The sequence below is a fragment of the Lepidochelys kempii genome, chromosome 2 (assembly GCF_965140285.1).
Source record: "Lepidochelys kempii isolate rLepKem1 chromosome 2, rLepKem1.hap1, whole genome shotgun sequence".
NCBI lineage: Eukaryota > Metazoa > Chordata > Testudines > Cheloniidae > Lepidochelys > Lepidochelys kempii.
The window spans coordinates 229,124,450-229,144,149 of record NC_136381.1 but is presented as its reverse complement, the minus strand read 5'-3'; the positions used below and the strand labels follow the sequence as shown (position 1 = coordinate 229,144,149).

Here is a 19,700-nt window from a genome sequence, read left to right as displayed (position 1 = left end):
AGAAGAAGCCCCATTGTGATTATTCATTTCTCACAAAGGCACTTCAGATATCTTTTGTTGTACATTTGTATTAGATTAAATTCTTGAAGATGCATGATATTTAATACATTAAGATAGTTTATTGTTTTTTCAATTTAGAGCAGTTGAGGGAAATTAAATCTGTGTATAATTAAGTGTGTGTATTCTCACATTAGCCTTGTTACAAAAGCAGTGTTATAATTTCATTTTACTTTTATACAGAACTGTACAAACGTGAAGTGTTTAATAATCTCGTGTACGGTGGGACAGCTAGAAAGAGGAAAGAGTGCAACACTAAAAATCAGATCTCGGTTATGGGCCCAAACTTTCCTACAGGTAATGTAAATTTGTGAAACTCTTTACACACAAAAAAGCCCATTTTATTTGTCTGTTTATTTAAAGATAGATATATATAGCGTGTCTATATGTATGTTTATATATATGTGTGTATATATATATTATGATCTTAACTTGTGAATCTTATTGTCATCACTTTGTTTTGGGGTAAATCTCTCTGCTTCATGCTTATGTCACACACATACTGCTAATTTCTCCCTCCTCTGAATATTGTGTCCATTTCAATTTTACTTTGCCAGTTTTTACTGCATATTCCATGTTGATCTTGATCCCCATCTGTCATAAAAATAAAGGGAAGGGTAACCACCTTTCTGTATACAGTGCTATAAAATCCCTCCTGACCAGAGGCAAAACCCTTTCACCTGTAAAGGGTTAAGAAGCTAAGATCACCTCGCTGGCACCTGACCAAAATGACCAATGAGGAGACAAGATATTTTCAAAGCTGGAGGGGGGGAAACAAAGGGTCTGTCTGTCTGGGTGATGCTTTTGCTGGGAACAGATCAGGAATGCAGTCTCAGAACTTCTGTTAGTTAGTAAGTAATCTAACTAGAAATGCATTAGATTTCCTTTTGTTTAATGGCTGGTAAAATAAGTTGTGCTGGATGGAATGTATATTCCTGTTTTTGTGTCTTTTTGTAACTTAAGGTTTTGCCTAGAGGGATTCTCTATGTTTTGAATCTGATTACCCTGTAAGGTATTTCCCATCCTGATTTTACAGAGGTGATTCTTTTACCTTTTCTTTAATTAAAATTCTTCTTTTAAGAACCTGATTGATTTTTCATTCTCCTTAAGATCCAAGGGTTTGGGTCTGTGTTCACCTGTACAAATTGGTGAGGATTTTTATCAAGCCTTCCCTAAGAAAGGGGGTGTAGGGCTTGGGGGATGTTTTGTGGGAAGACGTGTCCAAGTGGGCTCTTTCCCTGTTCTTTATTTAACACAATTGGTGGTGGCAGCATAGGGTTCAAGGACAAGGCAAAGTTTGTACCTTGGGGAAGTTTTTAACCTAAGCTGGTAAGAATAAGCTTAGGGGGTCTTTCACGCGGGTCCCCGCATCTGTACCCTAGAGTTCAGAGTGGGGAAGGAACTTTGACACCATCTTACCTTGACTTTCCATAGTATATCTGCTCATAGGCTTCTGTTGATTCTCCCAGATGACTTGACTTACCTGTGGCTTTATTTTATAACTGGTATGAATTCTCTGCGAGGGCATGTTTCTCCGTTTTCTTGATGCTCATATGTCTCAGAGCTATATAGCTGATGATGAATGCTCTGTATGCAGTTTAAAAATTAAAAGTTACTTGTTCACCTGTCAGTATTGTCATGGTTTAGGTATTAGACCCACATGTTACATCTGCATGTAGAGCTGAATTGTAGCATTCAGCCATAACTGTGAATATAGGGGACAGTGCAGAACTCTCAGAGAGATTGATCCTTAGGATGCAAATCCCCTCTGTCAACATTGTCAAAAAAAACAAGGGGGGCGGGGGAGGGATAGTTCAGTGGTTTGAGCATTGGCCTGCTAAACCCAGGGTTGTGAGTTCAATCCTTGAGGGGGCCATTTGGGATCTGGGGCAAAAATTGGGGATTGGTCCTGCTTTGAGCAGGGGGTTGGACTAGATGACCTCCTGAGGTCCCTTCCAACCCTGATAGTCTATGATTCTATGATCTCATCACCCTACCTCAGAGGGAGTGTGCACACGCTGCATTAGTTTTTGGCATGGTGCAATGTATTCTCTTCTCTGCAACAGGCCAGGCGAATGAACTAGTGCACAGAGTCAGAAGTTGAGAGAGGCTACGGCCCTGCCTTCTCCCTGCTTCTCCCATCCACTTTGGGGTGACTGATACTCAGAGGGAGCTGTCTCCCAAAGGAACATCCCTACTCTGTGCATGTGATATGGACCTGAGGGAAAAGCTAGAGCCAGGAACAATCCATGCTAACTGATGCCGTGCCTCAACTGGGGAAGCAGAGCAGAGTCTTCTCCACAATGGCAGAAATAACAAGTCTTGTCCACCATTAACTTCTCCAGTAGTGTTATGGAAATGCTGGCATTTTCTAAGGTGTCCTTTACAGGTTCTCCTCCTGCAGGTGTGTTTCTGTATTCTAGAAGTATGCACAAACTATTCAACTTTGACCATTATAATCTAAAGTAGAAGAAAATATTGGCTTCTCTTTGAACATCCAACTAAACCACTGAAAGTCCTATATGCAAATCTGAAATGCAATAGAAACCTGTGACTTTCCAAACATGTGTCCATACAGTACTAGTATCAGTTATTTGTTTTTCTTGGAGACTACATAAAAGGGTTGGGATAATCAATTGAAAAATCCTCTGAGTAACCTATCAGCACTGTGGACTTGGATAAATATCTGCTACAGTTGGGTGTACTGGGAAAATTTATAATTCGTGTTTTGCTGCTGTTAAGGGACAACTCCAGACCCTACCATGAGGCCAGCTGATGCATTATCCCCTCCTTCTGCATGGACATTTAACCTGGATCCCCTCCCCCACTCCTTCAACTTGGAATGCAGAAAAAGAAAGATCATTCCTCAGCATCCCTCCTGTGTTCACAGTGGATATGGAAACAGGAATGCCTAGTGGACCTAAGACCAGCAGAAAGAGAGGAGGAAAATATCCCAGTGAGGACAGGAGTTTGAAGAGCCTCAGCTTTTAACCTCCTCTTTCTTTCATCACCAGAAGTGAATAAGAGAAGATCCTGTCAACATGTTCTTTCTTCTGGCCTCCATGGAGGAACTAGGGAGCAGATAGGAGGGTATTCAGCCAAATTTAAACCAGTCCAATACCTAATGGTCCTGGGTTCTAAATCAATAATGAGCCAAATGCACATAACTCTGCACATCCTTACCCCTCAACATTTTACTGGTCAGCAGTGGGCATTTAAAGATCTAAACAAGAGGAAATTTTGCCTGTCAAGACCTAAGTTCAGGTTCTGTGTTTCTTCTGCCACAGTTAATGGCACCACTGACACCTAAAACAGAGCAGTCAGCTGCATGTCTTACTTGGCTCTGGGGTTAGTGATGTCAGCCCAATTCAGTAACAAAGGACCTCATTTGAATTTTTTTTTTATTTGTAAGTACACTTACCTTCTCCTAACGATTTGGGATCCTAACCAATTTTTATCTCTGTTTTTCAGTTTCCTTAATTCAAATAAGGTGCTTGTAAAAAGGTTCATATTTTGCAAACACAAACAAATCAGTTCATAAGGAGGGATTAAGGGCCCTCATTTTGGATTTATTTAGTGAATCATTTATTAGTGATGAGCAAACATTGAAAGCTTTGGTTCAGATAAAACCTCAAAAGTTTGGATGCTTCTCTCAACTATCTTAACCTCCTGAATCTGGAAAACTGGGCTGGAGATCTTGTGGGAACAGGCTCCATCACCAGATTTACAGTACTTCCTGCTCATGTTGCCCAGAAAATACAATTAAAACAGTTTTTCTTGATGTATATGGACATTTCTGTTTCCAGAATGTGGAAGTGCAGAGCCAGAAGAAGATAGATATAATGCGAAAGTTACACAGAGGGTTTTTTGTTTGTTTGTTTTTGGGTTTTTTTGAACCTCAGAAGATATCCCATTTGATTTTTGGGCACTAGTTTGGTTTTCCTCCTTATTCAACTTGTTCAACTCAATCAGTTCACCCATCCATAATATTTACTAAGAACCTACCTGTTTAGCTAATGTTCTTAACCTGAGCCTGTCACCATGGCACCTGAGCACTGCAGAGCCCAAGTATTCAACCACATAGAGTTTTTCCTCCCTCTTTATCCAGAAGCAATCTAGAAGTTAGTTACCTTACTATGAACAGCACATCTGGCATTCTGGACTCAACTAAAAACTAACAAAGAAACACATCTACCAAAACAAACATCCCACTGCACACACTTCTCCCCCAGGGAGAGAATCAGAGAAGAAACAACTTGTGATGGATGTTAGTCGCATTGCTTAATGCACTACTGGAAAGTACTCAGGTACTACAGTGATGAGTGTGATACAAGAACCTGAATAGAACAAAGCCTCTGGATTTGTTATTCTGCAGCTGAAATTCGACCATTTCCTTAAGGGTCAAATCTTGATCTTGTGAACACAGCAAAGGGCTTTGTCTACAACAAGAGTCAATGGCTGGAAGTTAAAGCCTAAGATATAAGGCACACATTTTAAAGTGAGAGTGATTAGCAATTGGAAGTCTACTAAGGGCATTGGTGGATTCTCCATCTCTTCAATTCTTCAGATCCAGACTGAATGTCTTTCTAGAGGATAAGCTTTAGTCAAACCCAAGTTATTGAGCTCATACAGAGGTAAGTGGATGAAATTCTATGCCCTGTTTTATACAGGAAGTGAGACTTGATGATCTGATGATAACTTATAGTCTTAAAATCTATGAAAGACAAAATAAAGGTGCACATTTTACAAATTGCCCCTGGAAAAGGGAAAAACAACCTGTTGATAAAGTACCATAGAGCATTAAAGGTAAAGAAAATGTGTATTACCCCCTCCATAAGGTGCAGTGTGAAACCACGCCAGGCCACCTATATAGGTATGCTGAATAGACTCCCAGTGGTAATCCTTGCCTGTGGGATTTGAGCAATCTCTTATATCCATTAGGATGGAACAGATTGTGCCTTCCCTCTACCCATCCATTTACGTTGGCCGAGCTCCACAAACAGGTGCAAAGGAGCAGTTGAAGTCATGGCCCTGCATCCTTCCTGCCTGCTTTTTGGAAGGGAAGCAGGAGTGAGACATCCCTGTGTTTTCCAGAGTGCAGAGATTGCTGTTGTGTGCAAGAGTCACTTACAGGCCTTTTGCTCACTCCTCTGTCCATACATAGCCATGCTTCCAACCTAGACTTTGTATGGTCTGTGATAGCTTTAGCTGTTTTACCTGTGTCCTTCTTCTGCCTCTCCTCCAAGATAACTTACAAGCCTTATAAATGCTCACAAAGATTCTCTTAAAGGAGCCGGAGCCTCTTCTGATTAAAAACAAACATTGTCCTGAGAGAGTTGTTGCATCTAGTACTTCACCTCATGTCTAAGAAGCTGCCAGAAAAAGATACCCTGCCTTTTGTATCCACCCTTATCTACGGGGAAATAAAAAAGGAAATAGCATGAGAGGATGCAGGCTGCCACTCTCCCTCTCCCCGTAAAACCGTTTCCTTTTCCAGAGCCCCTTTTACAATTAACAGTGATACAGGCACAGCCATAAAAGACTACAGGCCACAATTAATTTCCTAAAAAGGGCATCTTGTGCTCTGGAAAAGCCTGTAAACTTCCAATTCCCAAGACTATCCCAGAAGTAAATAAAAATACACCCAAAACATTGCAGCTTGGAACATGTTATCTAGGCTAAAATCTAAGGACTAACCTCCAATGAATCTTTAGGATTAAACTATAGACTGAGGGAATTGGTATGGTCTCTGGAGCTATTTCTAAACAAGAAACAGCGTACCAGGGTAAGGCTGAATTCCACAGTCATTGTTCTGTATTGGTAGGTACAGTATATTCTTTGTACAGATCATGACCTCCTCATTTATAATACAACACAATGTATGACTTGTGTGTTAATGTTATTATTTCTGCTTTTTTGTACACGTAACTCTATACAAACTCTATAAATTTAATTGTACAATTTGCAAGTACAAAAGAGCAGAGGTAATATTAACACACGAGCCCTATGCTGTATTGTAATATAAATGAAGAGATGATGATCTGCAGAAAGAATTGTTTGTACTTACTAATACAGAAAAGTTTATATTTATAGCACAATCAACTATGTCACTGTGTACATTATTTTCCCCTCGGTTATACTAGTACACTGCTGATGAGAATTTGATCCAATGTGATTCATGCTAGGCTTAACAATTCATATTTCCTTTCAAAGAATGTACAAAACTGATAGTATATTTTGTCATCATTGGCATTCAGTCATATATAATCTCTCTTTTTTCCCATGTGGTTTGATTGACAATTGCTGACCTTTTTGCCGCATGGCAGTTGTCATCTGTCACCTTAAAATCAAAACATTTATCACAAATTGCAGTTTTAAGAAGTGCAATAATTAGACATGTTTGAGTAAACAAAGCAGCTCTGAGTGTCCTAACTAGCCAACAAAGATAGAGAAGGATGTTGTACAGAGGCCAAGAAGAAGCAGAGCCATTTCTGGCTTTATTTCAAAGCTTGGATGTAAATAAGAACCACCACATAAGCTAACTAATCGAGTCAGACTTGCTGAGCCAGCAAATCATTAAATGCCTGATTAATGAAAAAAAATAACCTTATATGGTCATGTTACACTGTGTTCCATTAGGGTTCTATCATTTCTTTAATTTATAGTAAAGATGTTTATCTAATAGTTTTCATTATTCAACCCATGGTGGCTGAAATGTCGGTCATGGCAAGCTGTGGTACTAAGCCAAACCTTTGGAGGGAGATCCATGGAGATCTTGCCTAAGTGTTCTTTGACCTTTGTTTAATGGGTACATTTTAATGTAGTGTGTGTGAATTGGGCAATGAAACAGCTGCTCTGAAAATGTATCCCTAAGTGGTGAATTTGTACCATTTTTCTGATTTGTAACACCCTTCCAGACTGCAAGCTCTTCCGCCAGGTCTTCACCAGCATGGCAGGGAGCAGAGCACAACTCTTTCTTAATTGCTGTTTAAATCTGTGTTAAAAGTGCCTGAAAATTATTAATAAATTTTCTCCCAAGCACTCACAGGGCCTGAAGAGTTCCATGTACGAATGGAACTGGCTATATAGTAGGTCGTGGAACAATGCCTAGAGAATATGCATGATTCCACAGAAGGGTTTTTGTTTTCCCTTCCTTGGCCCGTACATAAATCCACACATTTGGATTTGGCCATGCCTGTCTTCATGCACTGCAGTAACTAGAAAAGAAAAAAAAAATCAGATCTTGGTGTGAGCACCCATGTGCGTGCAGAATGGCTTTGTCACCTGGGAGAAGGATTCTGTCCCTGCTTGACCCCCTTCAACTCCACTCAGAAAGCCTAGTTCTCTATGCAGGGGAAAGTATTTGGGCCTAAGGGAGGCTTGCATGTAACTATCCAACACATTATTCTGCAACCAAGCCAAGTTCCCTAAGAATAGACTGGCAGAGTCTGGCAGCCTGCACAGTAACTTTACATGCAAAGAAAGCCATGAAAAATCAGATTGGAGAGGTCTTACTGATCTCATAGGCCATATAGGGAGTCTATGTAGCTGATTTTGATTCAACTACTAACAGCCATAAGTTTATTGTGTTCCTCTAGCAGCACCAACATAATGACACGGAAGTCAGGGGTCAAGGGATTTTGCTTTCCTTTCTTTAGTTTCAAGGAATCTTTGTTAATTTGAAAACAAAATAAGTAAAAGAGAAAAATGAGTGGCTGAAAGTATTGGGATGGGGAGTGATTCATGGAGGGAATGGAGGTTTGGTGAGGAAAATCCCACCAACTGGGTTGTGTTGGGGATGGAGTTTTGTTGGGGTATTGCTACTGGTTTTGATTTTATTGTAATATTTAAAATAATGTCAAAGGTGCCCAGAGCAGCAGATGGGAGTCTTATTATATTTTATAAATCTCAAGAAATAAATGCACAATATAAATCAATTATCCTTAAAACCTGAATTTTTAAAATTCTATGAAACCCTGGCAAAATTGCTGTCTTTTATTTCAATTCAAAATATTCCCTTTAAATGAATGAAAAATGCACAAAACCCAATACAAGGGGTCAAATGGGTCAAAGTAAGTGGGTGTGTTGATTTTTGCAGGAATATGCATGCCTGTCATAAATAACATGTACTTCATGATAATAATAAATTCACTACTTTTGAAATGTAATATCACAGTAAATTGTTGCATAATCCTCATTATCTGCATTTAGAGTTACTCTATTTCTTGCCAGTTGTTATGTTCCTAGGTGGTGTGAGTAATGGAGAGAAAGTTAACGAATTCCCAAAGCACATATTTAAATGGTAACAGTAAATTGCTCACTTTCTTCTAAGTGTGCCAGATGCCAGTGGAAATGAAGGGGAACATGCTGGAATGAGGCAGGACTAACATTGTTAAACCAGCACTGTCAGAAAACATGATTTCTGTACACAGCAAGCTTCAGTTCTGTAGGAAGAGCTCCATTTCAGCGCAAGGCCTAGAATAAGGAAAATACATAGCCACCCAGTCCTCCACTGAGAGAGGTTTCAGTGTACTGTACCTGAAAGGAAAAGAATCTCATAAATAATGAGCATTCCTCAAGGCTGCAGTGGCAGTCGGTGGCACTCTGGAACTCATTTGCGGGTTGGAGCACCACTGTAGGGCAAAGGAGACCACTTACCAGATTCACCTTTCCTGTCCAGTTGGCTAAGCTTGCTTCTTGCCTTCTCACTCTCCCCCAGTATCACGACTTGCAAGCCTGATCTAATGTTTGTCCTGTACTTTACTCTGCACTCAGACTAAAGCACACTTGGACTGTAGCGCACCCATTTCAAAGGCTTTCAAAGCCTCATGCTCTTTACAGATTACCCCTGGGTTTTGTCTGGACAGTAAGTAGGGAAGTACTGCACTGCACGCTTATTGGAAGCACTTTCTGTTGATTCCAGATTCTCTTATGTTTCGCAGTTGTTAAAGCAAAGGATCTAGTTTACCAAAGAGTTTATGAGGAAGATGTAGCAGCAACAAACACTCCCAATCTGCTCTAGATCTCCCTTGCCTGCAGGGCACTGGCAAACAGTTGCAGCACTGAGCTGCAGGAGTATGTACTGTACTTGTTCCACAGCTGTTGGAACCTCCACTGGCAAGTGTCCGTGAAGGCATTCTGCCTGGTGTGTGTCTTTAGACACTGCCACTTATGCAGTGCATGACCTCTTTCCCCTTGCTCTTAGAGCCGTAACTGAGCCCTTCGCTTGTATTTCCAACCACAGGTCTCACTGCTTCCAGTAAACACTGAATAGTTAAACATGAGAGACTTGAAATCATTCTTTGGTGGGAAAAATTTTGTTCCTCAAGAATTAGTTGAGAATTATAAACAGGACTGCATAAGAGGGAAACAGAGACAGCTTCCAATATCTACTAGGTGTTTGGACAACTAAAAGGCTTCAGTCTGCAGTTGTTCCTAACCAGATACGTTTTATTAGTAACCTTTAGCACAAACAAATTGTCCTGTGGATATAAAGACTACACATAGAGTCTTTTACATTCTTTGTTGCTATTAAGCGATAAAGATTAAGGTGCAAAGCATTTCCTGGAGCTTAATGACTGGCCGAGAGGATTTGATGGCCCAAGGAACAGCCTAGGTTTATTAATCCCCAGGAAGTGCCCTTCACTGAGGTTGTTATTGCTAATATAAGCTGAAAATGAAATAAACCATACACAGTAGGTGAAAGGATTTATTTTTTATGGGTGATGCGTTTCTGTACAGGGCATTTGAAGAGAGTTAATGTCCTGTACTGTACACTAGCCAATCACATTGTGTGAATTATCTCTTTACAGCCTGTTCATTTCATAATCTAACATATCCTATCACCTTCATGGCAGAGTTCATTTATAAATCACATGCAGAATCCTATTCCAACGCAAACAGTTGAATTAATAAACCATTTTTTCAGGCAGCAGGAGTTGTAAATTTCCTAACATGTATCCTAGTAAACCACAGTAAAATATATCAGCAGAAATGAGAAATGCCCAAGTATTTATGTGACTTTGTCTAAGAATTAGAATGTTGTCAATTTAGTTTTGAGGAATGGAACAAGCTTTAAAAGAAGAAAATAATCTGTGACCAAGATAAAGAACAAGATGCCTGCTCTGAAGACTCTGGCTTACACAATTTAAACGCCATGAAATCTATATAAAACATCATTCTTATTAGGCAACCTCCTGTCTTAAGTGACTGCCCCAAACTAGTTATCTCTATTGAGTGCCAATCTAGTCCTTCTTTATTAGAAGACCACCTTGTTGTAGCAACCATGCAAGGAACTCACAAACTTCAACAGGACTTTATTTTTAAAGTGGAAACCTCTTTACCAAGCTGCTGATGCACCCTCGGTAGCTCTCACTCCACCTCCTGAACTTCCCTCCCCCTTCCTATTTCCTGTCCTTTCAGACTCTGAGCAGCCAGTGCTCCCAGTTCTAATAATTACAAGCAGCGTATAAACACCACATTCCTTCCTCTCTTAAGAAACTCTCCCAATTAAAATAAACATTGTTGTTCTAACCACAGGAACAAATATGAAACAAGACACTATACTGTTGGCAGAAATATTACACTGAAAACACTGTAGATGCTACATAACATAGTCTCTAGTCCAGACAGGTGGTCGTCTGTGTCTGACAGGCCGTGTCTCAAGCCCCGGTTCCAGTGCATTGTCTTGTTGTGTTGATATTACAGTGAAGTCATCCAATGCAGACTGGGTTTTGGCATAATCTCCTCTTGGTGCATAGGCAGGTGCAAGATAAGAAGGATTCCATACCTGCCCACCAGAAAGTCGATAGGTGTAAGGTTCCTTCTTCTCTATGATTTTAAGAGGAGCTGAGAATTTATGGTCCCCTTTGCGTAAAATTCCAGGTTTTCTTAATCTAACAAAGGAACCACACTCAAACTTTCATTCCTTAGCACCCCGGTGCTTATGTGTGAAAGCCTTATACTTTGCTTGATTCTGTTCAACTGTTTTTCTCACATCATCCTCGCTTGGGGCATCAGGTCGTGCCTTTAACATTCCAGCAATGTTCAGTTTAGTATTCATCTGTTTCCCATGCAGTAACTCTGCGGCTGATCTTTGCATTGTGGCATGTTGGGTAGCTCGGTATGCTTGCAAGAAATCAGTAGTGAAGGTTATCCACAATCGCCCTTCCGGTTTAGCCATTTGCAAACTCTCTTTCAAACTTCTGTTAAACCGTTCTATTTCCCCATTGGCTTGAGGGTAATATAGGGATGACCTTCTGTGTAAAATGTTCCTCTGTGCTAGAAAAGTTTCAAACTCCAGGGAAGTAAATTGACTACCATTATCTGAAACCAGTTCTTTGGGGTTACCTTCCCTGCTAAAAACTGAAGAGAGGAACTTAATTATTGTAGCAGAAGAGATTTGCGATGTAAATGCTACCTCAGGCCATTTACTGAAATAGTCTATGAAAGTGATGGCATAATGGCAGTCACTTGGAGCAGTATCAAAGGGTCCTACAATGTCAATTGCCACTTTTTCCCATGCAGATTCAAGAAGAGGAACAGGCTGTAATGGAGAGGTACATATCACTGCTGTCTTATCATGCATTTGGCAAGTGACACAGGATTTTATGAAAAAAGAAAAGGAGTACTTGTGGCACCTTAGAGACTAACCAATTTATTTGAGCATAAGCTTTCGTGAGCTACAGCTCACTTCATCAGATGCATTCAGTGGAAAATACAGAAGATGCTTTCATACATACAAACCATGAAAAAATGGGTGTTTACCACTACAAAAGGTTCTCTCTCCCCCCCACCCCACTCTCCTGCTGGTAATAGCTTATCTAAAGTGATCACTCTCCTTACAATGTGTATGATGATCAAGGTGGGCCATTTCCAGCACAAATCCAGGTTTTCTCCCCTTCCCCCCCCCTTTTTCACACACACAAACCCACTCTCCTGTTGGTAATAGCTTATCTAAAGTGATCACTCGCCTTACAATGTGTATGATAATCAAGGTGGGCCATTTCCAGCACAAATCCAGGGTTTAACAAGAACGTCTGAGGAAGGGGGGGGGGGTGGAAAAAACAAGGGGAAATAGGTTACCTTGCATAATGACTTAGCCACTTTCAGTCTCTATTCAAGCCTAAGTTAATTGTATCCAATTTGCAAATGAATTCCAATTCAACAGTCTCTCGCTGGAGTCTGGTTTTGAAGTTTTTCCGTTGTAATATCGCAACTTTCATGTCTGTAATCGCGTGACCAGAGAGATTGAAGTGTTCTCCGACTGGATTATGAATGTTATAATTCTTGACATCTGATTTGTGTCTATTTATTCTTTTACTTAGAGACTGTCCAGTTTGACCAATGTACATGGCAGAGGGGCATTGCTGGCACATGATGGCATATATCACATTGGTGGATGTGCAGGTGAACGAGCCTCTGATAGTGTGGCTGATGTTATTAGGCCCTGTGATGGTGTCCTCTGAATAGATATGTGGGCACAGTTGGCAACGGGCTTTGTTGCAAGGATAGGTTCCTGGGTTAGTGATTCTGTTATGTGGTATGTGGTTGCTAGTGATTATTCGCTTCAGGTTGGGGGGCTGTCTGTAAGCAAGGACTGGCCTGTCTCCCAAGATTTGTGAGAGTGTTGGGTCATCCTTCATGATAGGTTGTAGATCCTTAATAATGCATTGGAGGGGTTTTAGTTGGCGGCTGAAGGTGACGGCTAGTGGCGTTCTGTTATTTTCTTTGTTAGGCCTGTCCTGTAGTAGGTGACTTCTGGGAACTCTTCTGGCTCTATCAATCTGTTTCTTCACTTCCGCAGGTAGGTATTGTAGTTATAAGAATGCTTGATAGAGATTTTATTAGTGCTTCAGTTTGAGAGTCCATCCCTGGCCACCAATACAGATCCCGTAGTCACTGTTTGGTTCTGACAATTCCTTGATGAGTATCGTGTGCCAGGTATATGAGTTTTGACTGTAGTTCTTCTGGCACAAGTAGCCGGTGTGTACCTCGTAGCACACAGCCATCGAGCAAAGAAAGTTCATCCTGAACTCTAAAATAAGGCAGCAAAACTAGGTCAAGGTTTTTAGGGTTACTGGGCCATCTCTTTGTCCGAAATTCCCATAGTTTTTGTTGAATTGGACACGCTGAACAAGCAGCTTGAAGTTGTTCTTTTGTAACTGCAATAAGAGCGCTTGTATTAAGCGCAACTACTACATCCTCATCCTCCAGTGAACCATCTGGTGAAGGCAAAGGCAGGCGAGAGAGGCAATCAGCGACCACATTTTGGTTTCCAGGCTTAAATTCCAGTTCATAATTGAAAGAGAGTAGTCTTGCAGACCATCTAGCAATACGATATCCTGCTCTTCCCAGTCCTTTCATGGTGAGCAATGTCGTCAAAGGGCTGTGGTCTGTGCGCAACTTGAACGTGTGGCCCCATAGGTAAGTTCTCCATTTTTCAGTAGCCCAGACACAAGCAAGTGCTTCTTTTTTGACTGTAGAATATTTCCTCTCAGCATTACTTAGTGTCTTTGAAGCAAATGCAACAGTCCTCTCTGTGTTGTCCTCATGAAGTTGTGTGAGGACAGCCCCAAGTCCATAATCAGAAGCATCAGTAGTTACAATTGTGGGCAATGCAGGACTGAATAGTGCAAGTACTGGACTATGTACAATCAAGTCTTTCACCATTTCGAAACTAGCTTGTGCATCCATTGTTCACACTAAGGTTGAACTTCTCTGTAGTAATTCTCATAATGGTTCAATGACAGAAGCATAATTGGGAATGAATTTTGCATATCAGTAGGTAAGACCCAAGAAGAAACATAAGGTTTGCAAATCTGTTGGAGGAGGAGCATTTGAAATTGCCAGGATATGATCTGGATCAGGTTTTAGTCCAGCCTGTGAAATTGTATGCCCCAGAAAGGAGAGTTCAGTTTGTCTAAATTTGCATTTGGACCTATTGAGCTTGAGGCCTGCTTTTCTGATGCAGTTTAGTACAGACTGCAGGTTATTGTCATGCTCCTCAGAAATATTTCCAAACACGATAATATCATCCAGATAGCACTGAACTCCATGTTGATTCTTCAGAATCAATTACATCATTTTTTGGAAGGCACTTGAGACCATATGGAACACGTTTAAAACGAAATAGTCGCTTATGTGTAATAAATGCTGTGAGGTCTCTGCTATCTTCATGCAATATAACCTGGTAGTATGTGGTCTGAAAATCAAGAGTAGAAAACATCTGTGCTCCACTGAGTTCTGCAAATACTTCTTCTATGTGAGAAAGAGAGTGGCTGTCAATCACAATAGCTTTATTTGGCTCCCTTAAGTCCACACAAAGGCGAATGCCTCCACCTTTCATCTGTGTCACTACTATAGGTGAAATCCATTCCGACGAGTCAATCTCATCAATAATGTCCTTTTGAACAGTTTTCTAAGTTCCTCTGAAACAGCTTCCCTGACTGAAAAGGGTAAGTGCTGCAACTTCTGTCATACAGGCATCACACTATTCTGCATTTTAACTTTATGCAGAAACCCATAAGCACAGCCAAGTTTCTCCTCAACCTGGTGTTGGGTCCCAGCTGAAACTGGTGTGTACCACGAGAGTGCTTTGCTGAGGAAGATCAATTCATCCATTAACTACCCTGAGATTTAAAGCAGCCAATAAATCTCTGCCAAGGACAGGAGTGCCTTTGGGACAATGTAGAACTCTACAGTTACACAGCAATCACCAAAAGTAACTATTGCTGGCAGGCAGCCATGTACTGGAATATGGTTTTTCAAATAGCACACCAAGTGAATTTTGGGTTCAGTAAGAGGCACATCTTTAAAGTAATGGAAATAGATGGAATCAGGTAGTATGGATGCTGCTGAGCCAGTGTCCAACATTAGCTGAATAGAGTGTGATTTGCCTGAGGGTATGGTGGAAATGTTTACAGTGCACTTCATTTGTTCTGGAATATGTGCAGTAGTGATTTTGTCCACACTCAGCACAGTAACATCTGGTATTGTAACTGCATGCACCTGTTGACTGAACTGGCTACTGCGACATGCTTTAGCAAAATGCCCAATCTTTTTGCAATGATTGCACTGAGCTACTTTTGCCGGACATCCTGTGTAGCTTGCAAAGTGTTTTGGAGATCCACAGCAAAAGCATGCTTTTACTGTATTTTGAATTAGCTGATTTGGTGGTTTTCCATTCGTTTTCCTCTTGTAATCGTTTGACTGCAGCGATAGTGAACTTTTCTGCAAAGGATTCACAGCCTGGACTGTGCCTCCTGTATCCATGCTCATTATTTTGGCTTCAGCTGTAGCTAACTCAATCTGAGTAGCAATGGTTACTGCTTTTTCTAGTGTATGTTGTGGTTCTAGAAGTAAGCGTTCTCTTACACAAAGCATGGTTGTTTTCTCAATGAACTGGTCTCTAATCATCTCATCTGCCATATTCCCAAAGTCACAAGTTACAATCAGACTCCTCAGGGAAGCAATATACTGTATTATAGTCTCCCCTGGTTTCTGCTCATGCTGGCGAAATCTGTAGTGATTAGCGACTACATTCACTTTTGGCACAAAAAAGTTCTTCAATACAGTGAGTGCAGTCTCATATTTATCATCTGCAAGGGGGAAAGTGTAAAATATACACTGCCCTTCTGCTCCAAGGCAGTGGATTAGCAGAGCACGCTTTCTTACTTCAGAAATCTCTGTAGCAGTAATTGCAAGTAGATAAGTCTCAAACATACGGATCCAGGTAGTAAAAGCAATTGGAGGCTCACCTGGGCTTTGCACAAAGGGTGCAGGTGGGTTCAGAGGCAGAAGATCCATCCTCATCACTAAAATGTTGTAGCAACCAGGCAAGGTACTAACAAACGTCAACAGAACTTTAGTTTTAAAGTGGAAACCTCTTTACCAAGCTGCTGCTGCACCCTCAGTAGCTCTCATTCCACCTCCTCAACTCCCCCCCACACCCACCGTCTTCCTGTTTCCTGTCCTTTCAGACTCCCAACAGCCAGTGCTCCCAGTTCTAATAATTACAAGCAGCATCTCAACACCACACACCTATGCTGCGGATCTGATTTGTCTGTCCCTTCGTGGTCACTTAAGGCAGATTTCTCTCTATTGCTCATTCCTAACATTGGCCTAAAGGAGCAATTTAATATGTGGTGATATTAAACATTCCACTGCTATCAGTATGTTAAGACAGCTAAGTAATGGCACAGCTAAATGAATTCCATAAGGCAATAAGTATGTTGGTTTCATATCACCAGTAAATATTCTGACATATTTGACAAGCAAACTGTTTAAAAAGGGAGAGGGAAAAATTTTCAGAAGTGTGTGTGCACTGACAAAGCTGCCCAACTTTGTGTGTGCTCCATGCTCAAGCAAAAAGTCCAGGTTTAGTGCATGCAGAGGTATGTGTGCACAAAAATCCTTCCCACATAACAAGCAAGAAAATAGCGAAGGAAGATCATTGGAGTCTTCTGTTCCTTTTGCTCTGGGAAGCAGCTGAAAAGGGAGAAAACATCCTTGAACTGAAAGGGTAAGAAAGTTAATGCCACAGGAAATCCCAGAGAAAACCAACACCTTGCACAGGAGAGAGAACAAAAACTAGCTGATTGGAAACTGAGTCTTGTGAAAGAAACAAAGCCCCAAAATGTGCCCTGGATGGAGAGAAATGAAAAGGACTTTCTATATCCTCTCCTGGGAAAGGACAGTGAGGGTTAAGAATAAAAATTAAACACAAGTACAATTAATGGAAGAAAATGAAATTCTTTCTATCCCATAATACAGTTATTATATTTCAGGATAATCCAGCACTATAATGTATAAGATACAGAATGAGATCACAAAAAGTGTCAGAAAATGGGGAGTATTGTGTTTCTTTTTAAAGTGGATTATTAAATAAAACTATGAATTGAAAAGAATAGAACTGGCTTTCTTTACTGCTCAGCTAACTCTAGAGAGTGTGGAAAGTTCATAAGTGTTTGAGGGAGCAAGGGGCTAAAAGAAAGTGAGTTTTGGATGTGTATCAGGTAACAATTACACTTGGCTCATGTTACTATAGTAATTCAGACTCCATGCCAATTCATTCCTTGGCCACTCAACATAGCCTGCAAGCAGCTGGTGCCAAATTTTAGGGTAGCTTTGGTTACGAGGTCCCCATTTTTATATAAATCAACAGTACACACTCATCTGGAATGCTGTGTTGAGTTCTGCTCACTCCTCCATCTCAGAAAGATTAAAACAGAAGTTGCAACATAGGCAGAAAGAATGATTAGGGGGCATGGAAAACCTCTGTTATGAAGAAAGAATGAAAAGATTAGGATTTTTTATCTGAGAGAAGAGACAAATGAGAGGGGACATAATAAAAGGAACAAAAGATAAAACGATAAAGAGAAGGTTGATCTGGAACCTCTGTTCTCATGATACAAGAACATTCACTGAAACCAAAAGGTGGCAAATTCAGACTGATGATAACTGAAATGCTTTCTCACACAAAGCATGATTAGCCTGTGGAACCCATTGTCATAATACATCATTAAAGCCAAAAGCTCTTAACAGGATTCAGAAAGGGATTGAACTATAATTATGGAAAACAAGAATATCCAGAGCTATAATAGTAAATGCTTTTAAAAAAAGTCAAGAGTTTTCTAAGGGATATAAACTTTCATGCTTCAGGACTTAAGCCAGTCTCTAACTAATGGGGCTTAGCAGGAAACTTTTGCATGGGATAGGTTATCCCTTTACTGCCTCCAGCAAGTCTTGCACTTTCTCCTGAGAAATCTAGTGGGAGACTCACTGACAGGATATTGGACAAGACAGACCCTTGTTTGAGCCCATGTAGGCAATTCCTATATTCCTTTGACCGGAAATGGGCTGAAACCATTTCATCTAAAAGTTCCAGAATGAACTTCAGCTGGTAAGTTTTTTGTTGCTTCTGACTTGAACCAGATTAAAAACCATGGTATCCCAATAAAGACAGACCATCTCTAAATTGAGGAATCTTAATTAAAGGAGGGATGCATTTTTGAATAGTAAAGGTCAAGCAGCATGTCTGGGGTTTTCTGTAGAGATCAAAGGAAAGACCAAATAAAACTGCTATTGATGGGACCTATTTAGGGCTACACGATCATTCTGTATTCCTATTGCAATTGCTGATGGACTTTAAAAAGACAAATAGTTTTATTTATATATTTTTAATCAGTTTTATTTTAAATGTACCAAAATGGGTAAATTAAGATAAGCCTGCTTATTCCTATAGTCTTGGACTGGCATTTTTCATTGGGACTGTATGGCCAATTCATATTAGAGCAGCAAGGAATCCTAACAAATAGGTTTGAAAATAGCCCTGGAAATCTGAAGACGCACAGAGCTTTTCCTGATATTGGAGATTCAAGGCTTCATTTCAAAACTAAACATAACATGCACTCACAAAACCCCCTATTTGCACTCACAAATCTTCTATTGAACTGGTAAATATGTGCACTTTTTGCAGGTGCATCCCTCATCACCTTTGAAATGCATGCAGTATTTAGGTTTTCAGCTTCACTCTTCAATTTTTGTTGTCTTTGTATTGTGGTACCATCTGTAGGCCGCAGTACCATTGTGTATAACAAAGAGCTTACAGTCAAAGTATGTGATGTCTTTCTTGTATAAATCTCCAAATTTAAATGTATTCCTTATAAATCTTTTTTTGTATTTCCAGAGAAATAATTACCAGTATACCCTTTTTTCCAATGTGTCCTTTGAAGTTAAGAAGATGCCATATAAAGTGCAACCAACAAAACACCCTGAGGGAAGCATAGCAGTAAGTATCACAAAAAATATGTTAAGACTTAAGCAGATAAATTACTTTGGTCATCCTGTTCACAGTTGTGAAGGTTTTCTATATATACATATGGAAAAGCAAAACCAGTATTTCCTGTGTGAGTTCCTTGAATTCTTTTTAAATGAAACTTCTTATTGCTCTTCTTTACATGAAGCTGATATGACAATGAACTCCAGTTTAAATTAATTGCTCAGTTCTTTTACAAATTGTAACATTGTGCATTGCTTTAATTTCAGTTATGTTAGACTTTTTGTGCAGAAAAATCTTTGTACCATCAAAGCCAACTCTAATTACCCCTGTAATTTCTTACCGTGGGCAAACAATCTGAAGGGAAAACCTTGTGCAACTTTCACCATCTTGTCTCTGTTATGTTCATTGTTTTTAAACATGTTACTGGTCTCCTCCCAATCAGCAGCATGCCTAAAGGGTAGAAAGTATGTTCTTTCTTTCCATAGAACCCTCTGTCCTTGTTTGTCATGGAGTTACTCTTTTATGTCCTGATTTTCAGAAAGACCTCCACTCATCCTCTGGATTTCCACCCTCAAATAATTGCAGGCTTGTGATATCTAATTACATCATTTCCCCTTAAAATAAGGTAGTTCGATGTCTAGGAATCACACCCCCTTACTTTTAGAGAGGGGGAGGTTTAGGTGAGCCTGGGTTATTGGGGAAAGGAGTTCTGGGACTCAATTTTTGTGTAAATTTTTTGTCAATACCAGAGCAAGGGCGGTCAGAGCAGGAGTTGAGAATCAGGCCAAGTTGGGTACCAGAAGGTCAGAGTCTGAGACAGGCCAGAGGGCAAACCCAGAGTCTGGTGTCAGGAGGCAGGCAG

General features: G+C 40.3%; 1 protein-coding gene across 1 annotated transcript in view; it reads left to right on the top strand.

The window, feature by feature from the left end:
- Positions 1–19,700, top strand: part of ITGA8 (integrin subunit alpha 8) — a 172,565-nt gene that overhangs the window by 132,569 nt on the left and 20,296 nt on the right. The window contains exons 27-28 of the mRNA XM_073334109.2: positions 241–354; positions 18,746–18,847. Coding sequence (XP_073190210.2) covers positions 241–354; positions 18,746–18,847 — 216 coding nt within the window. The remainder of the gene's footprint in view (positions 1–240; positions 355–18,745; positions 18,848–19,700) is intronic.